At 36.9% G+C, this 25744-nt stretch overlaps 1 protein-coding gene across 1 annotated transcript; it reads right to left on the reverse strand.

Annotated features, from left to right (window-relative positions):
- Nucleotides 1–222: 222 nt before the first annotated feature.
- LOC148943431 (structural maintenance of chromosomes protein 6-like) lies at nucleotides 223–25744 on the reverse strand. Its single transcript, XM_089101444.1, has 4 exons — nucleotides 25564–25744; nucleotides 10393–10758; nucleotides 5835–6010; nucleotides 223–1203 (listed from the first exon to the last, which is right to left on the reverse strand). Exons 1-4 carry the CDS (start codon nucleotides 25633–25635, stop codon nucleotides 807–809), a joined length of 1011 nt encoding a protein of 336 aa, XP_088957570.1. The 5' UTR covers nucleotides 25636–25744; the 3' UTR covers nucleotides 223–806.

Below are 25744 nucleotides of genomic sequence, written 5' to 3' on the forward strand. Positions count from 1 at the left end.
AAAATAGAGACTTGCCTTCTTTCTTGTAAAAGTCATGACAATTTTATCAAACTAAACCCGATTTTAATTTTTTCAAACACAAATTTTGGACAGTTTTCAAACAAATATCATTTTTTTAGGTTTTGAATAACAAAACATGTGTACAAAATAACGATATTTAGCCGAATAATGCTATTTCCTTAGCGCATTCAATTGCATCAAATTATGCAGTGTAGATTTGAGGTAGGCTCAATGAAAATATCGCCCCTGATCATGATTAGCTAGCCCACTTTTTGTGAAGGTTATTTTGGAAGGCGAGGAGAACTAGTAATCGGCTTTTACATAGAAATTTATTTTGGTTTGAGGGGAAACACAGAAAAAGCAATGAGTAAGCTTTTACGATCGATTGTGACATTTCTACATACGGAAACCTACAGATAAGCAGTGGATACCTCCCAGAAGTGCAATAACTCATTCTTGAAAAAGTGTGATTTACGCCTTTTGGTTCTTAGGCGCGAAATTATGACCTGAATTAGTGGCGATATAAAGATAATGGCAACAAAAGTTGCAGTTGTGGTACCCTCCAGAGGTTCAGTTTCTATCAACTGAAATTACTTTTTTTCAAACAGTATGAAAATAACTGATTACCTCTTAACTCAACACAATCGCAATGAATATTTCATAGAAAAAACAAATTTTGTATGCATATTCCAATATGGGGTAGAGAGGGCAACCTTCCCCCCGAATTTAAGCAGAATTTATGATCTTTCAATTTTGTTATCTATGAATTATCAATCATTGAAAGGGAAAATGATTACATTGTTTAATTAATAAAACCACCAGTGTCTGGTGGATGCAAAATTGAATGCAGCCCAGGTGCCATAGTTTAAATATTCTACCCAAAGTTTTACCTTAAATATTATGTTTAGTCGAACTTGTTTTGCTTTTGCTCTAAAACATACAATTTTGGATTGGTCTACAAACCTGTGTATTCCAATTGATCTATCTTCCGGAACATAAAGAGAGAGGGGCGTAATCAGGATATACTGACTATCTGGCTTGTTAGACGAGGATTTGAGGATAAACTCCAAAGCGAACTGACGGTTGACACCATCCATGAAAACATCGAATTCATCCATGACTCGGAATGGCTGGTCAGTAATTTCCCAGATAGCTAAGATTAAAGCAAGAGTTGATAAAGACCGTTCACCTCCACTTAAACTCCTGTAAAATGAGGGGTATAAATAAAAATATCAATTTACTTATGTAACAACTGACTTGACCTCCCAAACTCCTCCATAATCTCTAAGATTACCACTATATATATATATATATATATATATATATATATATATATATATATATATATATATACTAAGGTGCCATAGAATAGAATAGTTTTATTTATACAAGCAATCATATTTTAGAATAAAAATTCTAACTAAATTTCACAAGTACTTACAACGAAAACAAGAAAAAAGAAAAAACACTTGACTATAAATTATTAAACACTGACATCTAAAAAGGAACGAGCGAATTGGCAAAACCGTTTGTTCTTGGAGTAGGCAATTCCAGTCTCAGTTTGTTAGGTTACCTTATGTTTATTTTTCATAACTGGTAGTAGAATCTCTCTATATTTTTCACTGCTAACAAGAAGTTAGCCAAATTTGCAGATCGAACCCAAACGAAATTCGTGAAGGGGCGGTAGTTGCAGGACAGATAATTCCGATTCATAACTTAAGTATGCGTCTGAAAGAAAAATTTCAAAGTCTCTTTTTTGTAGTGACTCAAGTTGATCGCTTAGGTAACTTGTGTTGTTGACTTGAGGGCCCCATACAGGGCAAGCATACTCGAGAATTCGTCAGATGTACGGAAGGTAAGCCGTCGTAAGTTGGGACACAGAAAAACCGTAACGACGAAGTAAGATAAGGGTACGCATCGCACCATTCACCTTTTCTGTGATTGTACCAACATGAGTACTAAACGAGAAGTCAACGCTAAATTAGACACCGAGAATCACAGCCGAAGATACACTAGGATACGGTGGAGGAGGACTGAAAAAGTCCCTCTTAAGAGGATTAAAGCGAAGGAGTTTGGTTTTTCCTTCGTTGATTTGAAGGCTGTTGATAGTACATTGGTCTTTAAAGTTGCTCATTACTGCATCACTGAATTGGGGAACTGCCTCTGAGTTTTCAATGAGATATTTCAAAAGGACTGACATGTCGTCTACATACTTAAACCTGTCCTCAAACTCAGAAAGGACAAAGTTTATAATTACTAAAAACAACATCGCTGCAAGTTTCGTGCCTTATGGAGCACCACACGTGAGCTCAGTCCATTCGGAGTTGGTGTCAAGAGGGCTGTAGACGCACTGGAAACGGTCTTGCAAAAAATCGATCACTAAAAGTAGAATATACTTGTGTGCACCCTTCGCACGTAAATTTATCACACCTATGAAATGGCAAATAAGGTCAAAGACTTTTCGGTGATCCACTAGGGGAAGATCAACAATCGCACTTCCTCGATCAAGCCACTCGACAATAAGGTGATACATTCTCACTAAGTAAACAGTTGTTCTGTTTCCTTTCAAGCATCCATACTGATATGGTTCAAGAGAAGAAGAAATCTGTGACATTAGCTCACGGTATACAAGCGTTTCTGCCACCTTAGACAGGTTTTGGGTTATTGAGATAGGCCGGAGTTGGTCACAAGATTTAGGACCTTTCACTTTGTGTATGACGCGAACGTACGCTCTCTTCCAAGCACTAAGGAACACTTTCTCTTCGAAACACTGGTTAATAATAGAGGAAAGTGGCTTGCAAGAAAAATAGCAAATTCACGTAACAACTTTAAAGGAAGCTCGCCAGGGTTGGACGAACAGTTCCTTTTCAGCTTCTGAAGTTCCTTGTAAACGGTAAACTTGCAATTTTCACCTACATTATCAATCTCTGCTTGAGTAATGAGAGACTCGATTCCTGAACATGTGATTGACGGACAGGTGGTAGAGATGCGAACAAAAAAGGAGTTCACTTCCGTAACCGATAAAAAGGTACCGTCCTCTTTCAACACCCTTAAGCTACTGGGTGTTATTTTACCAGCAAGTCTTTTTACTGACGAATGCCATTTGTGTGTATCTGTTGTAAGTAAGGGCATAATATTGTCTTTCACATATTGTCTCCTCACTCGCCTATTCAGTTTGACAATATAATTCCGTAACTTGGCTGAAACGACTGAATCGCTATTGCTGTGAAGGCGGCAGCGAGGCTCAATTAGGTCCTTGAGGTCACTTTTCATCCATGGTTTATCCGTATCTGTAACGTTAATGACTTTAGCCGGGAAATACGCATGGAACTTCTCCTGAAATAGGCTATTTAACTTACTGACTTTGACGTTGATGTCCGGCTCGGCGCAAATGTCATCAGATTCGTAGCTGCCGATCCAGCAATCGAACGCAGAAATCAAATCTCTTGTTAATGGTCGTATAGTAATTTTGACTCGTTAGGTTTTGAGGATTGCTGAATTTGCTTCCCGGAAAGTTATGAAATGATTGGAATTCTGGAGGGGTCCTAAGGACCGCGGTGCATCATAGAAGTCTGTAAGGTTGGTTAAGATCAAGTCAAGTATGCTGCCACTCTGATGGGTCGGTATTGGGACAACTTGCCGCAAATCCAATACACTGGAAAAACACTGTTTGTTTGGTTGGTTAAAGTCACCAGCAATCACAAAGGCACGAGAGGCATACTTTTGGCACATTTTGTCTACGAAAAACTGTATGTGCTCAATAAGTTCTTTCCTGTTTCTGGCACTCTCAGGGTAATAGACCGAAGCGACTATCAAACACGAGAATCTTCTTGATAAATGTGTTGGTTTACATTCCGTCAACAATATCTCATGGTCGGAGTCAATTGGATCACTAAACAGCTTGGACGACAGATCGTCCCGAAAGTAAAGTCCTAAGCAACCTCCACGACGATATAGGTCACGGTCGCGACGAGTATTAAAGTAGCCAGTGTGTAGCCTTTAATGCGCGCTGACACAGAAGTAATGTCCCAGCATTCACTTATTATTGCGATTGAGGCGTTGTTCTGCTTGATTATAACTTCGAAATTGTCGATCTTAATGTTCAAAGAACGCTCGTTACACACGATTGTATTAGGCAGCTTTTGTTTAGTTGAAAAACACTGAGGACGTAGAGCAGGCGGTGTTTTGTCACAGTTGCTAATCACAACCAGTTCGCTATACCAAAGAGTGAGCACAGGCGGCGTTTTATGCACAGGAACGCAATTTACTGGTACCAGGCAACTTGGTCTACACGGTAGGGCTTTAGTCTTGGTCCTAGTTTTGTTTAGCTGAAAAAAACTGAGGACACAGAGCATGCGGTCGTTCACAAATCCGAAAGAAGGCAGAGTAGATACTTAGAGTAAATCTATAAAAATTATAAACAAATTCATAAGCACCTTTTTATGAGGAGGACCAATTGTCTTGACAACTTGAAGCGCCTTCTTGAAGAAATAGTATACCAGAATGTAAAGGGGGTAATCAGAAAACCTTTGGATTTTTTGTAATATAATTCAACGGGTTGCCAATTCACACAAAAACAATCAATGTCATTCGTTTTAGAAGTGGAAACAGGGAGAAAAACTACCATTTATGTCAAGAATTGCTACTAAACTGAAGTTAATGATTCCAAATGACAAGTTATTTTAGATTCTGGCAAGAACCAGATATTCGCTTTGCCAATATGTATTGCCCAACATAGCGAGACAATAGTTGTCTAATTTACTAATATTACTTTTGACGGAAAAATAGTACTCAACAAAGACTGGAAAAATTTAAACGCTATTTTTATCCTCCTGTTTCATTCGATCCATATGTATGTCCCTTTACTATCTCTGTATCAGACTGTTTTAACTTCTTTGTTGACATTTTTTTTCTCCCCTTGGATTGACCTCTGCTTGACAATACGAGGTCCAGGGATCTATTCCAGCTATTACAGGAAAGTTACATAATACTTAGCCGACACATTACAGGCATATTTACAGGAATATTACATAACAAATTAGCCGACGATTATAAAAAAATTAGTCAATAAAAAACTTATCACATTGAATTAAAGGATTATAAAGTTATTTCTTTCGTCAAATTATTCATTAAAAATAATTAAATATCATAATATATGAATACGATAATATTTGATTAGTAATCATTTTCAAGGACAAATACTTAAATCTAACCCGCTACGGACTTTCAGAATACCTGCTTTTTTCCTTCATTTCAACGGTTAAAAATTATTCTAGTTCATAGCCCATTCAGACGAAAAGCTCAAAAACGATCGGTGCCATGAGAAAACCGATCGGTTTTTCATATAGTACCGATCGGTTTTGGGGCTAGGAAGATTTTCTGAATTTCCCTATGGTACTGATCGATTTTTCCTGTGTCATCGAGCAACAATTAGCAATCATTTTGAAAGTGGAAAGAATGTCAACTGTTAAGCCCGTAAAGGTTCAAGATTTGGTAGTTCTTGCAAAGAACTATCAGATTTTATCCAACTCGAGTCATTCTTTGTATAAAAATAACAAGAATAAGGGAGATACTTGGCAAGATATACACTTGGCTTAGAGACGTATAAGTACATGTTATCTGTACTTTTTAGGAAAAATTTTGCCTCTATCGTTGGAAAAGTTTTCCCCTTAGATCGGTTTTACTATACGTCTGAACGGACCATTAGTTCTGTATTGTTTTCCGTTATTGGTTTTTCTGTAATGTGAATTTGAAGACAGAAAAATGACAGGTGGCAATGACTGATCTAGGTTTTCAGGGCAAAATCTGAGGAATAGGAATAAGAAGGAGCTTACGCAACGTCCTGGCAGTCCCCTCCTTTAGGTGATATCTTCAGCGAAAAACTCTCCGATTTGAAATCAATGTCTGTCTCGACGTTAAACTCTCGAACTGCAAGTATACCCTTCAAATTGTAATACACCTTTGTCGCCAAATGATTCTGAAGTTGCGCCAAGTTCCTCCAACGTTGCTCCTAAAACATGAATAAAAACGGAGAGGGAAGAAGACAAAGAAAGAGAGAATAAAGACAAGCAGAAATATATATATATATATATATATATATATATATATATATATGTAGCATAGGCATAGGTCCATAGTGAACCATTGATATTAACTGCCATCTATTCAGGTGGAAACAAGTTGCCTGATCTATATGATATTGTTTACAGCATGGTTGACTTCCTTATCCAGTTTTGAAGGTAAATTACAATCTTGGATTTTTGCTAGCTATATTTAAAGTTTTTGCTACGGTCTAGAAAAATTTTGTGCCCGTATTTTCTTAATTATCTCTATTTCTATTGACCCTAGAAAAGCTTTTATTTGCTTGTTAGAATCCCTGATGATAAGACATTGTTAGTAGCCTCAATTTTTTTTTTATAATACAACAGTCTCATTGGATTTTGGTTTTTGTGGTTAGAGGGCGGGTGGTGCATACTGCGCCAGTATAAGGTGGTACATAGTGAGCCACTGACTCACTATCACAGTATATATAATTAGCAGTATGATCTTTCCCTATCTCACCCATTATAAAAACCCGGACCGAGGTGCGAGTGCTCCAGAGAACGTATAAACATAAGCGACATTAGATCTTTTCACGGGTAGACAAGTCAGATCTCTCTTAAACGCAAAACTTGGCTTCGCGTTCATGAATAAGTTCATGAATAAGTGGATTCATGAATACATCCACATGAATAAGTGGATTCCGCTAATGCATGAATAAATGGGAGGAACTTTTTGTTCGCACCGAGAATGAAGAGCCAGAAATAATCTGCGTTAAACTTACTGCCTAATTATATAAACTGTGCTCACTATGTACCATAGCATTATTTACCCTCTAAAAAATTATTGCTACCTTCTGTACATGACAAAATGCTCAGAAAAAACAAACAAAGGTACGTCTACAAAAATTACCTAAGTCTATAAGCAACTTAAGACTTTTAAGCCAGTCCAAGTCCCTATCATCAGCTATTATCAAGATATGGCAGACCTGCTAATTTGATGACCTGGACCCATGTCATCATGGGACTTTTGATTTACCTCTGCCCTTTTCCATGTCAAAGTTTAAGGTCGGCTGAAGGTTCTTGCACTCTCTCTCCCCCTCTCTCTCACTTTCTCTCTGTTCCAAAGCCAAATCTAGCAGTAAATCAGTCATTCATTTGCTAATCTGACAATTTCAATAGAATTAGTGATAATAGTAGATATCCCAAGTTTCAACTCCATTAGACAAAGAATTATCGTGTCCGGCTTCTTGTGAAATTCACTTAACTCTATTTAGCTGGTTGAAGATACAAGATTTAGCCCAAGAATTATTTCGACAAGAAATTTAGGCACCTATAAACAATAAATCAGACAGGAATTCTGTATCTCAATTTAGAAAAGGGAATAAGTCCGTTAAAACTCAAAAGTACCTACAAGTTGTAGGATGAAAATATTGGATTTTATATATGAACCAATTTCGTACGGGAGGCTAAAAGGAGAAATATAAAACGTTTAAAAACATGTAGGAAGTAAAATATGAAACCGTGATAATGAAAACAAAAATTAACTCCTTGTCCACTTTTCAATCTAATTTCTTTTCTAAGTAAAAATCACTGATAGTTCCAAAATGCCAAGGGTATCTAGGAGTCAGATGGAAGAACACATAACGGATGCTGCAGAGCAGAGACTTGAATTAGAAAAAAATACTTGAAAAGCCCTTGATAAAGTGTGTGAAGCCCTTAGTGTCCGGAAGGCTGCTCCTATATTTGGGATTCCAAAAGCAACATTACAGCAGCGTTATAATTACTATAAAAATTTTAGTGATGATCAGAAGCTTTCGGCCAGCCTTTCAAGAAAACACGGCTTTGTCACCGTTTTTTCCCCTAGTGAAGAAGCCGCTCTGGCAATTTACTTGATCCAAGCTTCCAAAATGTGCTACGGTCTGACTGAATCTGAAAGAAGAAAACTTGCATATCAGTGAGCTCTGGCAAACAGCAAAAAAGTGCCTCAGGCGTTGACCGACAATGGAAAGGCAGGGAAAGAATGGATGTATAACTTTCGTTCGCGAAACCCGACATTATCACTGAGGAAACCAGAAGCAACCAGCCTCAGTCGGGCAACAAGTTTCAACTCGCACAATGTGAACCAATTTTTTGAAAACTTGCGCTCTGTCCTTGAAAAACACAATTTCACTGCATCTGAAATATATAATACAGATGAAACGGGTATTACAACTGTACATAGACCCCCTAAAATTGTTGCAGGGAAAGGTCAGCAAACAGTCAGCAAAGTTACTTCAGCCGAACGAAGCCCTCTAGTTACAATGATTGGAACAGTTTCTGCTAGTGTAAATTCCTTACCGCCTTATTTTGTCTTTCCAAGAAAGAAATCCCAGCCCCATATGCTAAACGGGAGTCCAAATGGGTCAGCTGCTGGAGCAAACCCGTCTGGGTGCATATCACAAGAGCTGTTCTGCGAGTACTTGCACCATTTTGTGAAGCATTTGTATGCATCGCCTGAGCGAAAAAAGCTACTGATCCTCGATAATCATGAATCACATATTTTGGTAAAGGCTGTGAACATAGCCAAGGAAAATGGCAATGTCCTTCTTACCATTCCTCCTCATAGTAGCCATAGGCTACAACCACTAGACGCCAGTGTTTTTTTCCCATTCAAAGCTCACTACAGCAGAGTGATGGATAATTGGATGCTAATCAATCCGGGGAAAACGGTTACCATCTACAATATAGCAGGATTGGTTGGTATATCCTTCCCACTTGCATTCACCCCTTCCAATATCCAGAGTGGATTTGCCAAAGCTTGTATTTGGCCTTTCAACCCTGATGTCTTTACCGAGGAAGATTTTTTGTACTCGTATGTAAGTGACAGACCAAGCATGTCGTCTGATCATATGGCTGATGAAAATAACAAAGACGAACCTCAAGGGCTGCCCGAGAATGCATGCCCAAAAGTGGGTATTACAGGCTTCACTGACAGTAAACAACCTTCTTCTTCCATTGTAACTCCAGAACAAGTCAGACCTTTTGCAAAAGCCTTTCCTAGAAAACAATCTAATAGGGGTAGGAAGCGTGGCAGAACAAAAGTATTAACTGATACTCCAGTTAAAAAACCAAATTGAAGCTGAGGAGAAAAAAAAATGGGGAAAAGAAGCAAAGTTGCAAGGCCAAAAGCAGTCCAGCAAGTAGAGGTGAAAAAAAAACACAATATTGCATCATGATGAGGAGAGCAATCAAAGTTTTTCAATGAATGATGAGAGTGATGCCTAATCTCTTTACTTAGGACAAGAAGAAAACGAGCAGCCTATAGAGGACGGAGAATTTGATACTGCTGCAGAGGGATATTATGTGAAAGTAGTCTATGGAGGGGAATATTACCCTGGTATTGTTCAAGTAAAGAGCCATGACACAGCTAAAATAAGCGTATTATGCATGGCAGGAATACGTAAATGGAAGTGTCCTGAAAAAGAAGATTCCATAATCTATCCGTGCGAGGATATTTTGAAGAAGATCTCAAACCCAGTATCTGCAAAAGGAACAGTATCAAGACCATCCTCTTTCCTCACTTTTGAAGATTGGTAAGTCCATAGAAGGTTTCTGTTTTTATATTTAGTTTCGTACTTTGTTTCCTGCAGTCTTATAAGCAATTAAACTAATTAAAACTTATATGCGTCTTTCAGTGGCCAAGTATGGACCACAGGTTGGCTCAATGGGGAAGACCCCCTGCCAGATGGTACATAGTGAACCATGAGAAGTATTCATCAGCTAGGGTAACAGTTAAAAGTCATAAATTTACTCACGAAAACTATTCATTAAATACTACAGTTTGGTATAAGAAAAGCTACAAAATACATAACTGGTTGCAAATAAAATCAATTAAAAAAAAGTTACTCAATATGGATCGCAATATATATATATATATATATATATATATATATATATATATATATATATATATATATATATATATATATATATATATATATATATGTATATATATATATGTTTAGCTCAAAATATTTCAGAACAAATTTCAGGAAATTACTACACAAAATATTTGTCGCTGAAAAATTCGATTGCATCTTCAATTCATCTAAAAAAGATCTTAAAGTTGAATATAAACTATGGTTTAATTTTAATTCTGTTCCTCGCGGCAAGCAGGAAAACAGGGCAAGGGAGAAGGGGGCTTCTGTCCACTGCCTTTTCTTTGAATTGTGAGAGGCATTTATGATTTTCTTTATGAATTTCTAGTATTTTCTATTTAATTTGCGGATTTTATTTTAATTTACAAATCCTTTTCCGAACTGAACTCCAGCGTGCGTGCCTGACCTGATGTTAAACACGAATAATAACTTACAAATTCCTTTTTGCAGCGCTTATAATCTTCCACCAGCTCATCCAATTTTGATTTTATGTCATTTGCATGGTTTGCCAAGTCCATCTTTTCTTGAATCAGTTCTGGTAGGTTATTCAGATCATGCCGACGTCTTTCGTCATCAAGAGTAGCCTTCAAAGCACTGATTTTTACGGCCAACGTTCTAGATGCATCAGAGGGCGAAATTCTGCCCGATGTAGAGTCGATTGCTTCTTTTTCAAGGTTGTGTTTATCATTTAAAGCCTTCTTTTGTTTTTTCACCAATTCTTTTTCGCCATTTTGTAGAGTTCTTATAACCTTCAGACGAACTTCTTTCTTCTCTTCATAATCTGCAATCGAAGCTCTTATCTAAAAATAAATAAAATGAGGAATAAATGACGAACAACAACCTCCTGAGAGGTTTTTAAGCAATGTTATCAAGCAAAGGTAGATAAAGTTGACGTTGTCAACCAAAGAGGGTCACAAAGACTGACTACTTTTCTATCATTCTAAGATAGTGGATAAGCAATTCCTAGACATATTAGATCTTTTATATGGCAGCAGATCTTTTATCTTCTATATTCGTTAATGATGTATTAAACATTTAATACTAGTTCTTTTAGGGGCATAACAAAAAAAAAATAGAGCAAAGAGATAGAAATAGATAGAAGACATTTAAAATGAGGGTTTTAAGTATAAGCAATAAAGCATTACCTAATCAATATTTTTTTTTTAAATAGTGTTTTGATAAACAGTGTCAACTTTGACGGAATCTCAAAAATTTGCAAAAAAATTTTTTTCACTTTTCATAACAACGTAGCGTATCTTTTCACGGTACTTGTCTATTATATAAAACACACTCGAGAAGAGAAGTTTGGTGACAATCAAATATGATGAAAATAGAAAATTTTATTAGCAAGATTGTGAAGGTCATTTGTGAATTATTAAATTAGGAGCTTTGGCGTCGGCTGACAGTCTCAAAGACAACGAAAAGCTCATTAGTAACGTGATTCTTGACCTAGTTCATTTTAGTTCATTATTAACGTCATTCTTGAGGTCACCGTTTAGTTTGCTTTGACTAGTGGTAGAATATAGTGTCTCACCATGGATATTCAAATTAAGATTTGGGATTTGCCAAGGACCGAAGAACAGGCAATTATATTTTCCAGGATAAGGGGTTGTTGCCCAAAACATTTATCAGTTCCCAGGAGCAATTTTAGTTTTGACCCTCCCGTAGTAACAATACAAGCAGTCCAATATATCAAGACAAATCTAAACGGCGACATTATAAATGCTGTGCACCATGACAAGTGTGCCCCCTTACCCGATCCCTAGCTACGGCACTGTATGGCGGTTCTTTTTGAAAAAGATTACGATGGCTTGCAGACACACTCAATAGTCAATGGTAATTTGCAATAATCGAATACAAAAAATGCTTCTCACGAGGATGTCTCATATCCACGCTGCTTTAATGCACATGTTTGGACTGTAGAAAACTCGTTTTGACAAAAAATAATTATTACAAACTGAAAACAAAACAAACTCAAAATTTCTAAAAGATGAATCCTTTGGTTTGGTTTTGCTTTTGACCAGTGCAGTTAAAGATCTAATACCTGAATAGAAACCAGATTATAGACAATCATTGCAATAAGCGAGCGAGCTAAGCCATCATGTAACAGCCAAAAATTGTATATTCTCCAGTAATAATAGAAAACAAAAACAAAGTAATAGTAAATATAGTAATAGCAGATCCTTTGACCAGTGCAATCAAAGATCTATTACCTGAATAGAAACCAGATTATAGACAATCATTGCAATAAGCGAGTAAGTGAAGCCATCATGTAGCAGCCAAAAATTGTATATTCTCCCAGTAATAATAGAAAACAAAAACAAAGTAATAATAAATATAGTAATAGCAGATCCTTTGACCAGTGCAATCAAAGATCTATTACCTGAATAGAAACCAGATTATAGACAATCATTGCAATAAGCGAGCGAGCTAAGCCATCATGTAGCAGCCAAAAATTGTATATTCTCCCAGTAATAATAGAAAACAAAAACAAAGTAATAATAAATATAGTAATAGTATATCCAGAATTAATGGAAAAATCTAAAAAAAAACCTAAAAAGGTCATCTCAGGTTCATGGGTAGTTCGAAATAGAATCAGACCAATTACAATCTATATGAAAAAATCAGGTTTGTACCAAACAGAAAAACAGAGATTATTTTCTTACAAATCCTTGAAAAAGAAAAGAAAAAAAAACGTTAAAACGTCTGGAGACACGTTCAGAACCTGTTTTTTTTAATCTGATTGTTTTTCTGTGAAATCTTGACTTAATAAAAAGAACGAAAATTTATTTCCAATTTATGGTTCTTCTTTATGAAATTTTAAGCAAAAAGAACTACAGGTTTTTGATTCATTTTTTTTTAATTTTCATATGCATACTTATATATTTATATTTATATATTCTTATCTTTTATATTTATTTTTTTAAACAATTTTAATTTTATTTTCATATTTATATGTAATATAATTTAAATTTTATGTTTATATACAAGTCTTGGGATAATTTATATTTATTATTTACATATTTTATATATTTGTATTACCTTTATTATTTGTATTGTTTTTTTTTGTTATTATTTGATTTTGATTCTTATCTGTTTTTATTATTTATACATTTTGTATTTATCTAAAAGTTTTATTATATACATGTACATTTTTTTTTAGAATCAGTCCCTCTGTTCCTCCTGATTATACAAATTGTAATCAAATAAATACGCTAACACTTTAAAAAGAAAACCTATTTTGGATCTTGTCGTTTTTTAAACGGTAAACTGCTCTTGAATCAAAATTTTCTTGAAGATAGATCAATAGTGTTTAGTACATAGCGATCCTTCCAATTTGTTATTTGACTCATTTATCCGACATTGTAATTTTGTGGCATCTACGATTTGTGATTAAACATCACACATGTCTGATTAAAAATAGATGAGACTTTTTCCTATGATATGATCTTGCTTTTCTGCTATAATGAAAACACCAGTTTCTTGAAACTGGTTTAAAACTGCTAAGAAAACATATGATTAGATACGATCAATGGCTCTATTAAAATGTAAATGCTATCTAAATGTTATGGTGAGACTTCTTGAAAGGCCATTAGATGGTATTATTCGAATGTTGCTGGAAAAGACCTACAAAAGCACATGAAGAAACTGCCTCTTAGTTTAATTCAACCACTTTCAAAAGAAGGAAAGTAGAGCTTTCAATTTCCGTTCGAATGAGCCCCATTTTCAGTTTCTATGAACACCCCTTCTATGCTATATGGATAAGAAAAAAAAAATATATGGAAGACACTTCGCTATTTACTAAGTGCCTTGAATTGGGGAAACTTAATAAATAAGCTGAAATTACTAGTAGAAATAAGTAGAAACTTCAAAAAGGGCTTATCCGAGTGGAAATTGAAATGGCTAGTGCCCTTTTTAATAGTCAAAAGTGATTGGAGGGCAACTAATACCTTTCCCACGCCCACCATTTCCCCAAACACATCCAGTCAAGATTTTGAGATAGCCATTTTGTTGCCGGTTGAAAGGTCCGGAAATCATATCTTTGAGCAGGACACTCCCCCCACAGTCTTCAGGGCAAGGGTTGTAAGTTATGCCCTGGGGGCATATAAGGTTTTTTATAGAAAGCGTTGTCGTGAAAACCTGAAAAAGGGCTCATTCAATTGAAAATTTAAAGGGCTAGTGCCCTTTTTAATAGTTGAAAGTAATTGGACTCTCACGCCCACCATTCCCCCAAACACATGCAATCAAAATTTTGAAATATCCATTTTGTTCAACTTAGTTGAAAGTTTTGGAAATTAGTTTTGGTCTTAGAGGATGCAACCCCCTAAGAGCCCTCAGGGCAAGGATTGTAAGTTATGCCCCGAGGCCATATGAGTTTTTTTTTTATAGAAAGCGTTGTCGTAGAAACTTCAACAAAAGCTCATTTGATTGGAAATTGAAAGTGATATTGCCCTTTTTAATAGTCGAAAGTGATTGGAGAGCAACTAACCTCCCTCTTACGCCCACGATTTTCCTAAACACATCAAATCAAAATTCAAGATAGGTATTTTGTTCAACGTAGTTGAAAATTCTGAAAATTATGTCTTTGAGGACAACAACCCCCCAGACCCCTTAGGGCAAGGTTTGTAAGTTATGCCCTGGGGGCATATAAGTTTTTTTTATAGAAAGTGTTTTCGTAAAAACTTAAAAATGGGCTCACTCGATTGGAAATTGAAAGGGCTAGTGCCCTTTTTCATAGTTGAAAGTAATTGGAATTGGAAGAAAGTAATCTTACGCCCACCATTTCCCCTAACACATGCAATCACAATTTTGAGATATCCATTTGGTTCAACATAGTTAAAAAGTTCTAGAAATTAGGTCTTTGAGGATGATAACCCCCTGACAGCCCTCAGGGCAAGTGTTGTAAGTTACGCCCTGTGGGCATATAAGGTTTTTATAGAAAGCGTCGTCGTAGAAACTTCAAAAAAAGCTTATTTGATTGTAAATTGAAAGGGCTAGTACCCTTTTTAATAGTTGAAAGTGATTGGAGAGCAACTAACCCCTCTCTCACACCCACCATTTCCCCAAACACATTCAATTAAAATTTTGAGATAGGCATTTTCTTCAACGCAGTTGAAAGTTCTGGAAATTATGTCTTTGAGGATGACAACCCGCCCAAACCCCTTAGCGCAAGGGTTATAATTTATGCCCTGGGGGCATATAAGGTTTTTTTTATAGAAAGCATTTTTGTGGAAACTTCAAAAAGGGCTCAGTTGATTGGACATTGAAAGGGCTAGTGCTCTTTCTAATAGTCGAAAGTGTTGGAGGGCGACTAACCCCCCTCTCAAGCCCACCATTTCCCCAAACACATGCAATCACAATTTTGAGATATCTATTTGGTTGAACGTAGTTAAAAAGTTCTGGAAATTAGGTCTTTGAGGATGATAACCCCCTGAGAGCCCTCAGGGCAAGTGTTGTAAGTTACGCCCTGTGGGCATATAAGGTTTTTATAGAAAGCGTCGTCGTATAAACTTCAAAAAAAGCTTATTTGATTGTAAATTGAAAGGGCTAGCACCCTTTTTAATAGTTGAAAGTGATTGGAGAGCAACTAACCCCTCTATCACGCATACTGTTTCCCAAAACCCATCCCATCAGAATAATGAGTTTACTATTTTGTTCATTGTTGTTGTAAGTTCTAGATATAATATTCTTTAACATGACAAACCCCCCAAATCCTTTAGGAAAAAACTGGTAGGTTTAGTACTTAAGAAAGCCAAGGTTTTTATAGATACTGTTGTTTTGGAGACTGCAGAAACGGCTCATGTGACTGGAAATTGAAAGAGCTAGTGCTCTTTCTAATAGTCGAAAGTGTTGGAGGGCGACTAATCCCCTTCTCACGCCCACCATTTCCCCAAACACATCAATCAAAATTTTGAGATAGCCAATTTTTTCAACGGAGTTGAAAGTTCTGGAAATTGGGTCTTTGAGGATGACACCCCCCCCCCCCACCCCACAGCCTTCAAGGCAATGGTTGTAAGTTATGCCCTGGGGGCATATAAGTTTTTTTTTACAGAAAATGTTGTCATAGAAACTTCAAAAAGAGCTCATTCAATTCGAAATTGAAAGGGTCAGTGTCCTTTTTAATAGTCTAATCGAAACTGATTGGAGGGCAACAAACCCCCCTCTCACGCCCACCATTTCACCAAACACATTCAATAAAAATTTTGAGATAGCCATATACTTATGGCTATCTCGAGAGGTTTAAAAAACCTCTTTTCCATACCATCAAAGAGGTAAAGATCCTGCTACTTTTTTTTAGAGGTTTCGGCAGTTTCTTTTTTTCGTTAAGATTAGTCAAACATTACTTGTAAATTGTACAAGCCAGTTAGAAGCTAGTAGCCAACCTACCAGTTGTCTACTGTAGCCACTAATCCTCTCCTTAATTTTTATCAATTATATTTACTCAAGCTCATATATATATATATATATATATATATATATATATATATATATATATATATATATATATATATATATATATATATATTGAAAAAGTATTGAGTATCTTCCGCTAAGTTTTCTAGAGCCTAAGTTTTTCCCATATGAAATAACTGAAAGGGGCATGTTTATTTTTAAATATAATTTCAATAAAACGAGCTATAGTCAGCATAACTAAAATAAAACATTCCAGTGTTCAAACCTTTTTAATCATCCTCAAAATCATAATTTTCAGAACTTTCGACTACGTTGAAGAAAATGCCTATCTCAAAATTTTAATTGGATGTGCTTGGGGAAATGGAGGGCCTGAGAGGGGGGTTAGTTACTCTTTAATCACTTTCGACTATTAAAAAGGTCACTAGCCCTTTCGATTTCTAATCAAAGATGAGCTTTTTTGAAGTTTCTACGACAACACTTTCTATAAAAACCTTATATGCCCCATGGCATAACTTACAACCCTTGCCTTGAGGACTCTTAGGGGGTTGTCATCATCAAAGACCTAATTTCCAGAACATTCAACTACGTTGAAAATGTGTTTGGGGAAATGATGGGCGTGAAAGGGGGTTGCCCTACAATTACTTTCAACTAATACAAAGGGCAGTAGCCCTTTCAATTTCCAATCGAGTGAGCCCTTATTGAAGTTTTACGACAAAGCTTTCTATAAGAAACCTTATATGTCCCTAGGGCATAAATAACAACCCTTGCCGTGAGGGCTGTAGAGGGATTTTTATCCTCAAGGACATAATTTCCGGACCTTTCAACTACGTTGAACAAAATTTCCATCTCAAAATTTTGATTGGATGTGTTTGGGGGAACGCTGGGCGTGAGAGGGGGTTAGTTGCCCTCCAATCACTTTCGACTATTAAAAATACCACTAGCCCTTTGAATTTCCAATCGAATGAGCCCTTTTTGAATTTTCTACGAAAACGCTTTCTATAAAGACCTTATATGCCCCCACGGCATAACTTACAACCTTTACCCTCAGGGGTTTGGGGGGGGGGGTTGTCATCCGCAAAGAACTAGTTTCCGAAACTTTCAACTACGTTGAAAAAAATGGCTACCTAAAAATTTTGATTGTACGTGATTGGGGAAAAGGTGGGCGTGAGAGGAGGGTTAGTTGCCCTCCAATTATTTTTGACTATTAAGAAGGGCACTAGCCATTTCAATTTCCAATCGAATGAGCCCTTTTTGAAATTTCTATGACAACACTTTCTATAAACAGCTTATATACCCCCAGGGCATAACTTACAACCCTTGCCCTGGGGCTCTGGGGGGTTGCCATCCTTAACGACCAAATTTCCAAAACTTTCAACTACGTTGAACAAAATGTCTATCAAAAAATTTTGATTGGATGTGTTTGGGAAAAAGGTGGGTAACTTTCGACTATTAAAAAGGGCACTAGCCCTTTGAATTTACAATCGAATGAGCCCTTTTTCAAGTTTCTACGACAATGCTTTCAATATAAACCTTATATTCCCCTACGGCATAACTTATAACCCTGACTGTGGGGGGAGTGTCCTGCGCAAAGATATAATTTCTAGAACTTTCAACTGCGATGAACAAAATGTCTATCTCAGAATTTTGATTGGATGTGTTTGGGAAAATGGTGGGCGTGGATAGGGTGTTAGTTGCCTTATAATCACTCTCGACAATTAAAAAGGGCACTAGCCATTTCCATTTCCAATCGAATGAGCCCTTTTTCAAGTTTCTACGACGACGCTTTCTATAAGAACCTTATATGCCCCAAGGGCATAACTTACAACCCTTGCCCTGAAGGGTTTGGGGGGTCTGGGGGGATTGTCATCCTCAAAGACATAATTTTCAGAATTTTCAACTACGTTGAACAAAATACCTATCGAAAAATTTCGATTGGATGTATTTGGGAAAATGGTAGGCGTGGAAGGGGTGTTAGTTGCCTTCCGATCACTTTCGACTATTAAAAGGCACTAGCCATTCCAATTTCCAATCGAATGAGCCCTTTTGCGAAGTTTCTACGACAACTGCTTCAATACGAAGTCTCTTGGTCTAGAAAAAAAAGAAAATAACACATTGTGCCAACATCGTTCTTTACTAAAAAAAAAGTTTTAAAAAGTTTTTAAAGTTTTTTTTTAGTTTTTAATAAAAAAAAACAAAAAAAAACATTTGAACTACAAGAGATTTTGATAAGTTTTTGCTTATCAAAGTTTTTGCTAAAGCAAAATGTCCCGATCCCGAAATTTTTGATATTTAGTCCGCGTGAAGTACCTGCCATCGGTGAGGCAGTTCACGCTACAGTGGTGTCCACAGTAAACAAGCTCTCCTGAAAATTGGATGGATTTATGCTAAATACTAGCCACTCCAAAGTAACCCTGCCAGATAAATCTGAGTCGTTCCAAATTACACCCCCGAGGCCGCTTTACTCGGTGATACTAAGAGACCCTTCAACAGACTTAAAATGCCCAAGTGAACGCAAAGGATTTATCAACAAACTGTGCCCATGTCCAGACGGCGATATAACCGACTTACACCGCTCTAATACCGAGTGGAAACTCGTGGTTCGTTCCAAGCAAACCGAGATCCAGATGCAGCTAAACGTGTAAAACCATCGCTCAACATTTCCTATAAGAAACCCGCTTTCCTAGCTGCAATCATGCGAGTGCCGGAGGATAAAGACAAACGGTGTCTTAAACAATTAATCCCCTAATGTAACAGGACCCTAAAGTTTTGCAAGTCTCGAACATTTAAAGTCTGCTTTCCGACACAAAATGACCTCGATACCTTTCTCAAAGTTTCAGTGAAGATCGGGCATGAAAGCCTCCCAGCTGAAGAGTTCGTGTTCTTACCTCGGCGCTTCTTTAATTGCCACGCAATCGGTCGCCTCGCCGCAGATAGTAAGAACCGGTCATTATGTTCCGAATGCGGCTCCGCTAATTACAAATATATGTTCGATACCCCGTGTCAGAAGGCAGCCTTTTGCGTTGGTTGCAAGAAGCGGGGTCATACATGCTCTAGTGTGAGGTGCCCGAAAAACCGTAAACCCTCAACTATTGACCTCGTCAATAATTTTTTTATCGTGTAATATAAACGGCTCTTTTATTAATAAACTTCCGGTTCTGGAAAGCCTCCGTTCTGAGTTTAGTGTGATTTGTCTCCAGGAACATTTTGTTACTAAACATGGTCTGAACATACTTGAGCTTGAGGATGTGACAACTTATTGTGTACCCGCTAGACAGCTGAACAACAGAGGCCAACCCCCGGGTGGACTTATTACGTTTGTGAAATCAGCTCTCCGCTCTAGTATCTTCGAAGCAAATGATTATTATCTAGCTGTGAGAGTGGATTGTTCTCTGTGTATATTAGTGTGTATTTTCCCACAGATTACAATAATGACCAGTCTGAGCGTAAGTTTGCGCTATCTTGTGAAAAACTAGGTTCATGTATAGACAAAATTCGACGCTTAGGTTTACCTTGTATTATAGCCGGTGACTTTAATTTTAATCTGTCAGAGCCGAATTCTCCAGCTTCACCACGTACAACACTAGTTAGGGGCTTATTTAGTGATTTCTTGTGTGTTTTAGATAAATCGTCCGATTTTACGTATGTTCACACGTCCTCGCGAACTTCCAACCTGGACCACGTTGTAGTATCGTCAGATTTGCGAGCAGATATAGTAAAGGTTGTGTTTGATTATCAGTTGTCTGATCATCTTCCCATAGCTTGCTCTGTCGGTATGCCATCTTCTGGTCACCAAACCACACCTCTTGCTCCTTCAGCACCTCGACACTGTCGTAACTGGTCGAAAATTTATCAAGCCTTATTCATCGAGTCGGTAGATTCAGTCCTGAATAAAATCAGCGTCCCATTTCATCTATTTCAGAAGTCACTCCAGTTACCTCAAAAAGAGGTTTCGATTTGTCTAGATATTTATTGCGCAGAAATCTGCCATGCTCTCGGCTTCGCAGAAAAACAAGCCGTTCCTTTGCAAAGAATTCGTAAGGGAATCATTCCCGGGTGGTCGTCAAATCCAGATCTCGTCATTTAATGTAGTCAAGCAAAATTTTGGTTTTCAGTATGGAAAGAGTGTGGACGCCCGAATATGGGTCTTGTGAACAGCATACGGATTTTCACGAAGCGAAAATTTTCTAAGGCCCTGGCTCGGCATCGGAAAAATCTAGTCAATCATTATTCTACCCGTGCCAAACAAGATAGAAATATGATCTTCAAGCTTGTCTCTCGTTCTGCAAAAACTCTTCTTCACCATCCCCAGCCGACATCCCTGAAGATGAATGGTATGCCCATTACGAATCAGAGTTCTCAGCTCCTGACCCCTCCATCGAACAACCTTACAAGGCTGCCTTGGATCAGTTTCTATCTTCTCATCCCGATGAAGATTTTATCGTCAGTGCCCGCTCTGTTGAAGATGCCATCTGTAGACTCAAATGGAAAGGCTCATCGGGCATTGACGAAGTCAGTGCGATCCACTTGAAACACGGAGGTAAATTTCTCGCGGCACATCTCTCTCTGCTTATGCAGATGATTTTCTCTCAAGAGATTGTTCCTGCCACTTTCTGCATCGGACATCTGACTCCCATTTCTAAAAAGGGAAAATCTGAAACTCAATGTACAGCATTCCGTCCGATAACTGTAGCTACTTCACTGTGTAAGCTCTTCGAGTTCCTGTTTATACAGGAACTCGAAACAGTATGCTACACTCCTCCGCATCAGTTCGGCTTCAAGCGAGAAACTGGATGTGCTGATGCCTTAACAGTCGTTGCTAATGTCTTGATAGATGCAGAATCTTCTGGAGAGAGCCTTTCTTTGGCAGCACACGACATTAGACGTGCATTCGACTCTCTAATCCATGCTGCGATGCTTTTGAAGGCCGGTAAACATGGGTTGAATCTAGCTGTCATTCTTTCTCTCAGGAATCTGTATTCTAGATTACGGATTTGACTGAAACTGCCTCCTGACAAGGGTTTGATCCCCATTCCGCGCACCCGACTAGTTCCAGTCAAGAAAGGAGCGCGTCAAGGAGCAGTCACCTCTCCCGACTTTTCAATAACTGTGTCCTTGATGCACAAGATCAATGTCCATCTTCGCTGATTCTGTCATCTCCTACCTTGTCTTTGGTATGTTACGTGGACGACATCCTGAATCTTAGCCGAACCCTTCAGCGGGCAATTGATATCTTCAAAATCTTTGAAGCCGAATATCTCAAAGTCGGACTTTAGATCAACTCTTGAAAATAAAAAATCGTCCTGTTCATTTAGAAAACTGATTTTTATGTTCCTACCACTGCCCTTGGCTCTAGCTCTGTCCAGCCAGTGGATCACCTCATTTATCTATGTTTACCCATAGGTTCGTCTGTCTGTCACACCCGAAAACTTGTCCCGAAACAGCTTAAACAAAGAATTTCACCGTCTCATGTTTCAGTTGTATCGTGGAAACTCCGATTTAACCAGCTGCTTCTAGAAAGCTTGTATAACGCCATCGCTTATCCTCACATTGTATATGCTACGCCCTTCTAAAAACTTCTCAAAAACTGACCAGAATAAAATCAGAGCGATATATTTTCGTTTTACGAAGTATTTGCTTCGTCTACCTCCGTGGTATAAGAATTCGCATGTAATTGAAAATTTTAAAGTCGCAGACCCTGACGTCACAGTCGCTAGACGAAAAGCGAAGCATAATAGAAAAATACGGCGAAATCTACACGAATGGTCCCATCTGCTCATTCAGTGGATCAGTGATTCGTTTTCTTTGTTAGTTCAGTTTGTTATAGTTTGTGTCTTCTTTTTTCTTTTAAGTGCTCCGTCTTGTTGTGTCTATTGACGGGTTTTTCAATAAATAAATAAATAATAAATACCCCCCCCCCCTAATTTAGCAAAATGAAAAAATACTATTCTACAAGGGTAGGAGTAATATGCCCTCAAATTTGAGGCACTGGAACATCATAGAGAGATGTTCAAGGACCCATAATAGCTAATTCTTCCATCTTATCGTTTTTATTTTAATATATTAGACTCGATAAGGTCAACAAAAAGTGCAACATGGTAAATTAAAAGTGCAATTTGGATGACATTTATGGAATGGAAAGGCTGGGCCGGACACGAGGACACTCTTGAGAGCTAGTTATGGGCTCATTTATAAGCTAATTTTTATATTTAATTGCTCCTTATAAATTTGACTTAATAAGGCAATCATAAAGTGCCCCATGGCACCCAAAATGTGCACTTTGGATTTTTTTTTCATTTTAAAAAATAAAAAATAACATAAAAGGTGTTGTCTAATGAAAAAAATTGGAGGACAAACTTCCCCCACCCCTGTGGAAATTCTCCACCATGGAGAATCCCCCCTGGAAATTTTCCTTACATTTGAAATAGCTACATTATTATTAATTTAAAGTATTCAAAAAAAAGCGAGAATTTTTAACTTGCTTGGGAATTTTTAGCGCGTTGAGCATTGTTTGATTAAGAATATCTGGAAAATCTGAACAATTCTTGGTAGCATTGCGATAGAAACCTTATATGAATTAAAATTTGCTAGGGATGACAATGGGATGGGGAAAATTGACACCTATAGTTTGAAAATTACCTCCCCTTATGTCTAAAATTCCCTCCAGCAAGCGGAGCTCAGCCGCGTAGTGATGCATGATAAAACTTATAAAAATAGCTGAAGAGTATTGGTCAGCACCACTTATGAGTATGCAGAAAATTTCTAAATTGCGAGAAAAAGGGGTATGTATAAATGTTAATTTGGAGCATATTAGGAAGTTAATGGACCCTAGTTTTTCGCGTTTTTTATATTAAAAACGAGGAAGGAATAGTTAAGAAAAATTGTCTATTCAAAGTAAAGAACGCAGTTGAAATTTAGAACTAGCAACAGTTTTAAAGTTACTTAAAAAAATGTCTCAATATTATTGAGGGGGGGGGGGGGCATTTAATATAATGCAACTACTAAAACAAAGAAACCAATAAGATTTTAAATTTAACCCAATTAAAATTAAAATTTACCCAATTTTATTTAAACCAATTAAACTTAAATTAATAATTTAAATTTGACCAAAAAATCTTCGGTAAAATAATGATGAACAGAAAACCAGAAAACAAAATATTGGGAAGAGGGTAATAGCTGAGACTTTAAATATCCCAGCCAACCTATGTTGTAGCTGGCTATCAACCCTGGACCAAGATCATAGGAAGAAATCGAGGAGATAATAGCCAAAATTTGAATTATTCCAGCCAAAAAATTTAACTCACTCCAAAACACTTCAATATAATAACGATGAGCTAAAACCAGAGAACTAATAATTTGGGAAGAGCTTTAACATCATTACCTCATAAAGACTCAGCCAAGAATGACAAAAAAAGTTATTGATCAATGTCAAGCAATTGCATCAAAAATATGAACATTTCTACATCACAATATTCACTTTTTCGGTAGTCGCTTTTTCATTTCAAGGGTTCGAGTCCTGGTGTCATTGGCTATTTGGCTTGGAACGGGGGTTAATGGTGTGACCCTGTAAACTCAGCCAGAGTAGACCCAGCTCTAAATGGGTACTGGCTCAAGACGCAGCTAAAGAAGCATATATTGCCCTTGCTCAAGAACTCACTGCGAAATATGCCTAGTCTCGACTTTCTTTCGAAGCCTCTTTAGTTCACAAGATGGTTTCTGTTCATTTTATTGTTACTCATTCGTCGGGGGATTGGTCTGCCTTTACAATAAGTCATGTCTTGGTTCTGTTGAAATGTCTTTTTTCATAAAGCTTTTTGTTGGTAATATTTTTTGTTATCTTTAAGCCTTGCTTTATACGATGCTCCCAAGACGTCAATAAAGTTAATAGAGTTTTCCACAAAGCAAATAAACTTCTTTTCTCATATGGCTTTGTCTACCTTATTAAACTCTTTTTAAAATTTTAATTTTTTTGAAATTTTGTTTTGTAAAATTTAAAATTTTAATTTTGTTAAAAAGTTGAAAAAGTTTTTTTTTTTATTCAGTTTATCCTATGGGATTTCTCTTTATGTATTTCTTCTTATCTTCTTCTTTATTACTATGGTTTATTACTTTATTACTTTATTACTTCTTTATTACTATTACTTCTTCTTTATTACTTTATTACTTCTTATCTTCTTCTTTATTACTTTCTTCTTATTTATTACTATGGTTCGAGTCCTGGTGTCGCTGGTTATTCAGTTTGAAACGGGGGTTAATGGTGTGACCCTGTAAGCTCAGCCAGAGTCGACCCAGCTCTAAATGGGTACCTGGAGAAATCTGGAGGGAAAAACACGGGACGCATCGGATGATTCCCCCCCCCCCAACCACGCATTGTACTCCCGGCCGAAGGTATTGAATCAGGTATCTGCGCAACGCAGACCTTTGGTAAGCGTGCGAAAGTTTTTTTTTAAAGTTTAACCTTGAATGTCTTTTGGATATAGATTCACTTTGATAGACGACTGATTTTATTTAATATTAAATAATTATTATAATCATTATTATTTTCCGTACATACGTTTAAGCACGGAATCGTTGTCATCACAGATTTCTCATTAACGTCATACGTTTTTTTTTACCAATAGATAAAAAAAAATTAAAACAACCAAACTAAAAATTAGCCTTGTAGTCACTAGAAAATAGAAATTTGTTGGAACTTATTCTATTATTTAATGTCAAAAAGTTAAGAGCAGACGTCTCTCAAAAAGTGAATATCGATGTGATGGATTAATTTCTTTTTTTATTGTAGAATGCAGCCATTTTTGCCTTATACATTTTTATCCAGCAGCCCTAGCTGGAGTAAATAATTATATATTTTTGCTTTATCTCTACGTGTATACTGTTTTGCTTCAGACAAAACATGGCTGTATGACCCCTGTGTTACTAATAAATGTTGAAAAAAATACAAAAACAAATAAACACAAAATTAACTTGATATTGATGAAGAAAACAGATATTTAAAAAAGATAATCTTATTTATTGGACATTAGTTTGTTATTTAATGCAGAAAAATTAATAGCTGCCTTGTTTTGCCTTATGCGTTTTAATGAATTCAACATCCCTACTGGGACCGAAAAATTATTTATTCTTGTTTCTCTTTGATGCGTCAGACAAAACACAGCTGTGTAAGCCTAATGTCAATAAACCATAAGAAAAACCTTATCCTGCTCTTCCATCAAAGGTCTGACTTGATTCAACTTTTCTCGTAGTTCTTCCTCTGCTTGTTCCATCAATTTTTTTAATGCATTCAAATTATCTTCTTCTTTTTGAAAGACCCTGCGTTGATTTTCTTCAGTAGATTTCAATTCCAACCGCTCAGCTTCAGCTATTCTATAAAAG

Source organism: Artemia sp. Qi Xiang Cuo, chromosome 15 (assembly GCF_049724085.1).
Source record: "Artemia sp. Qi Xiang Cuo chromosome 15, ASM4972408v1, whole genome shotgun sequence".
NCBI lineage: Eukaryota > Metazoa > Arthropoda > Branchiopoda > Anostraca > Artemiidae > Artemia > Artemia sp. Qi Xiang Cuo.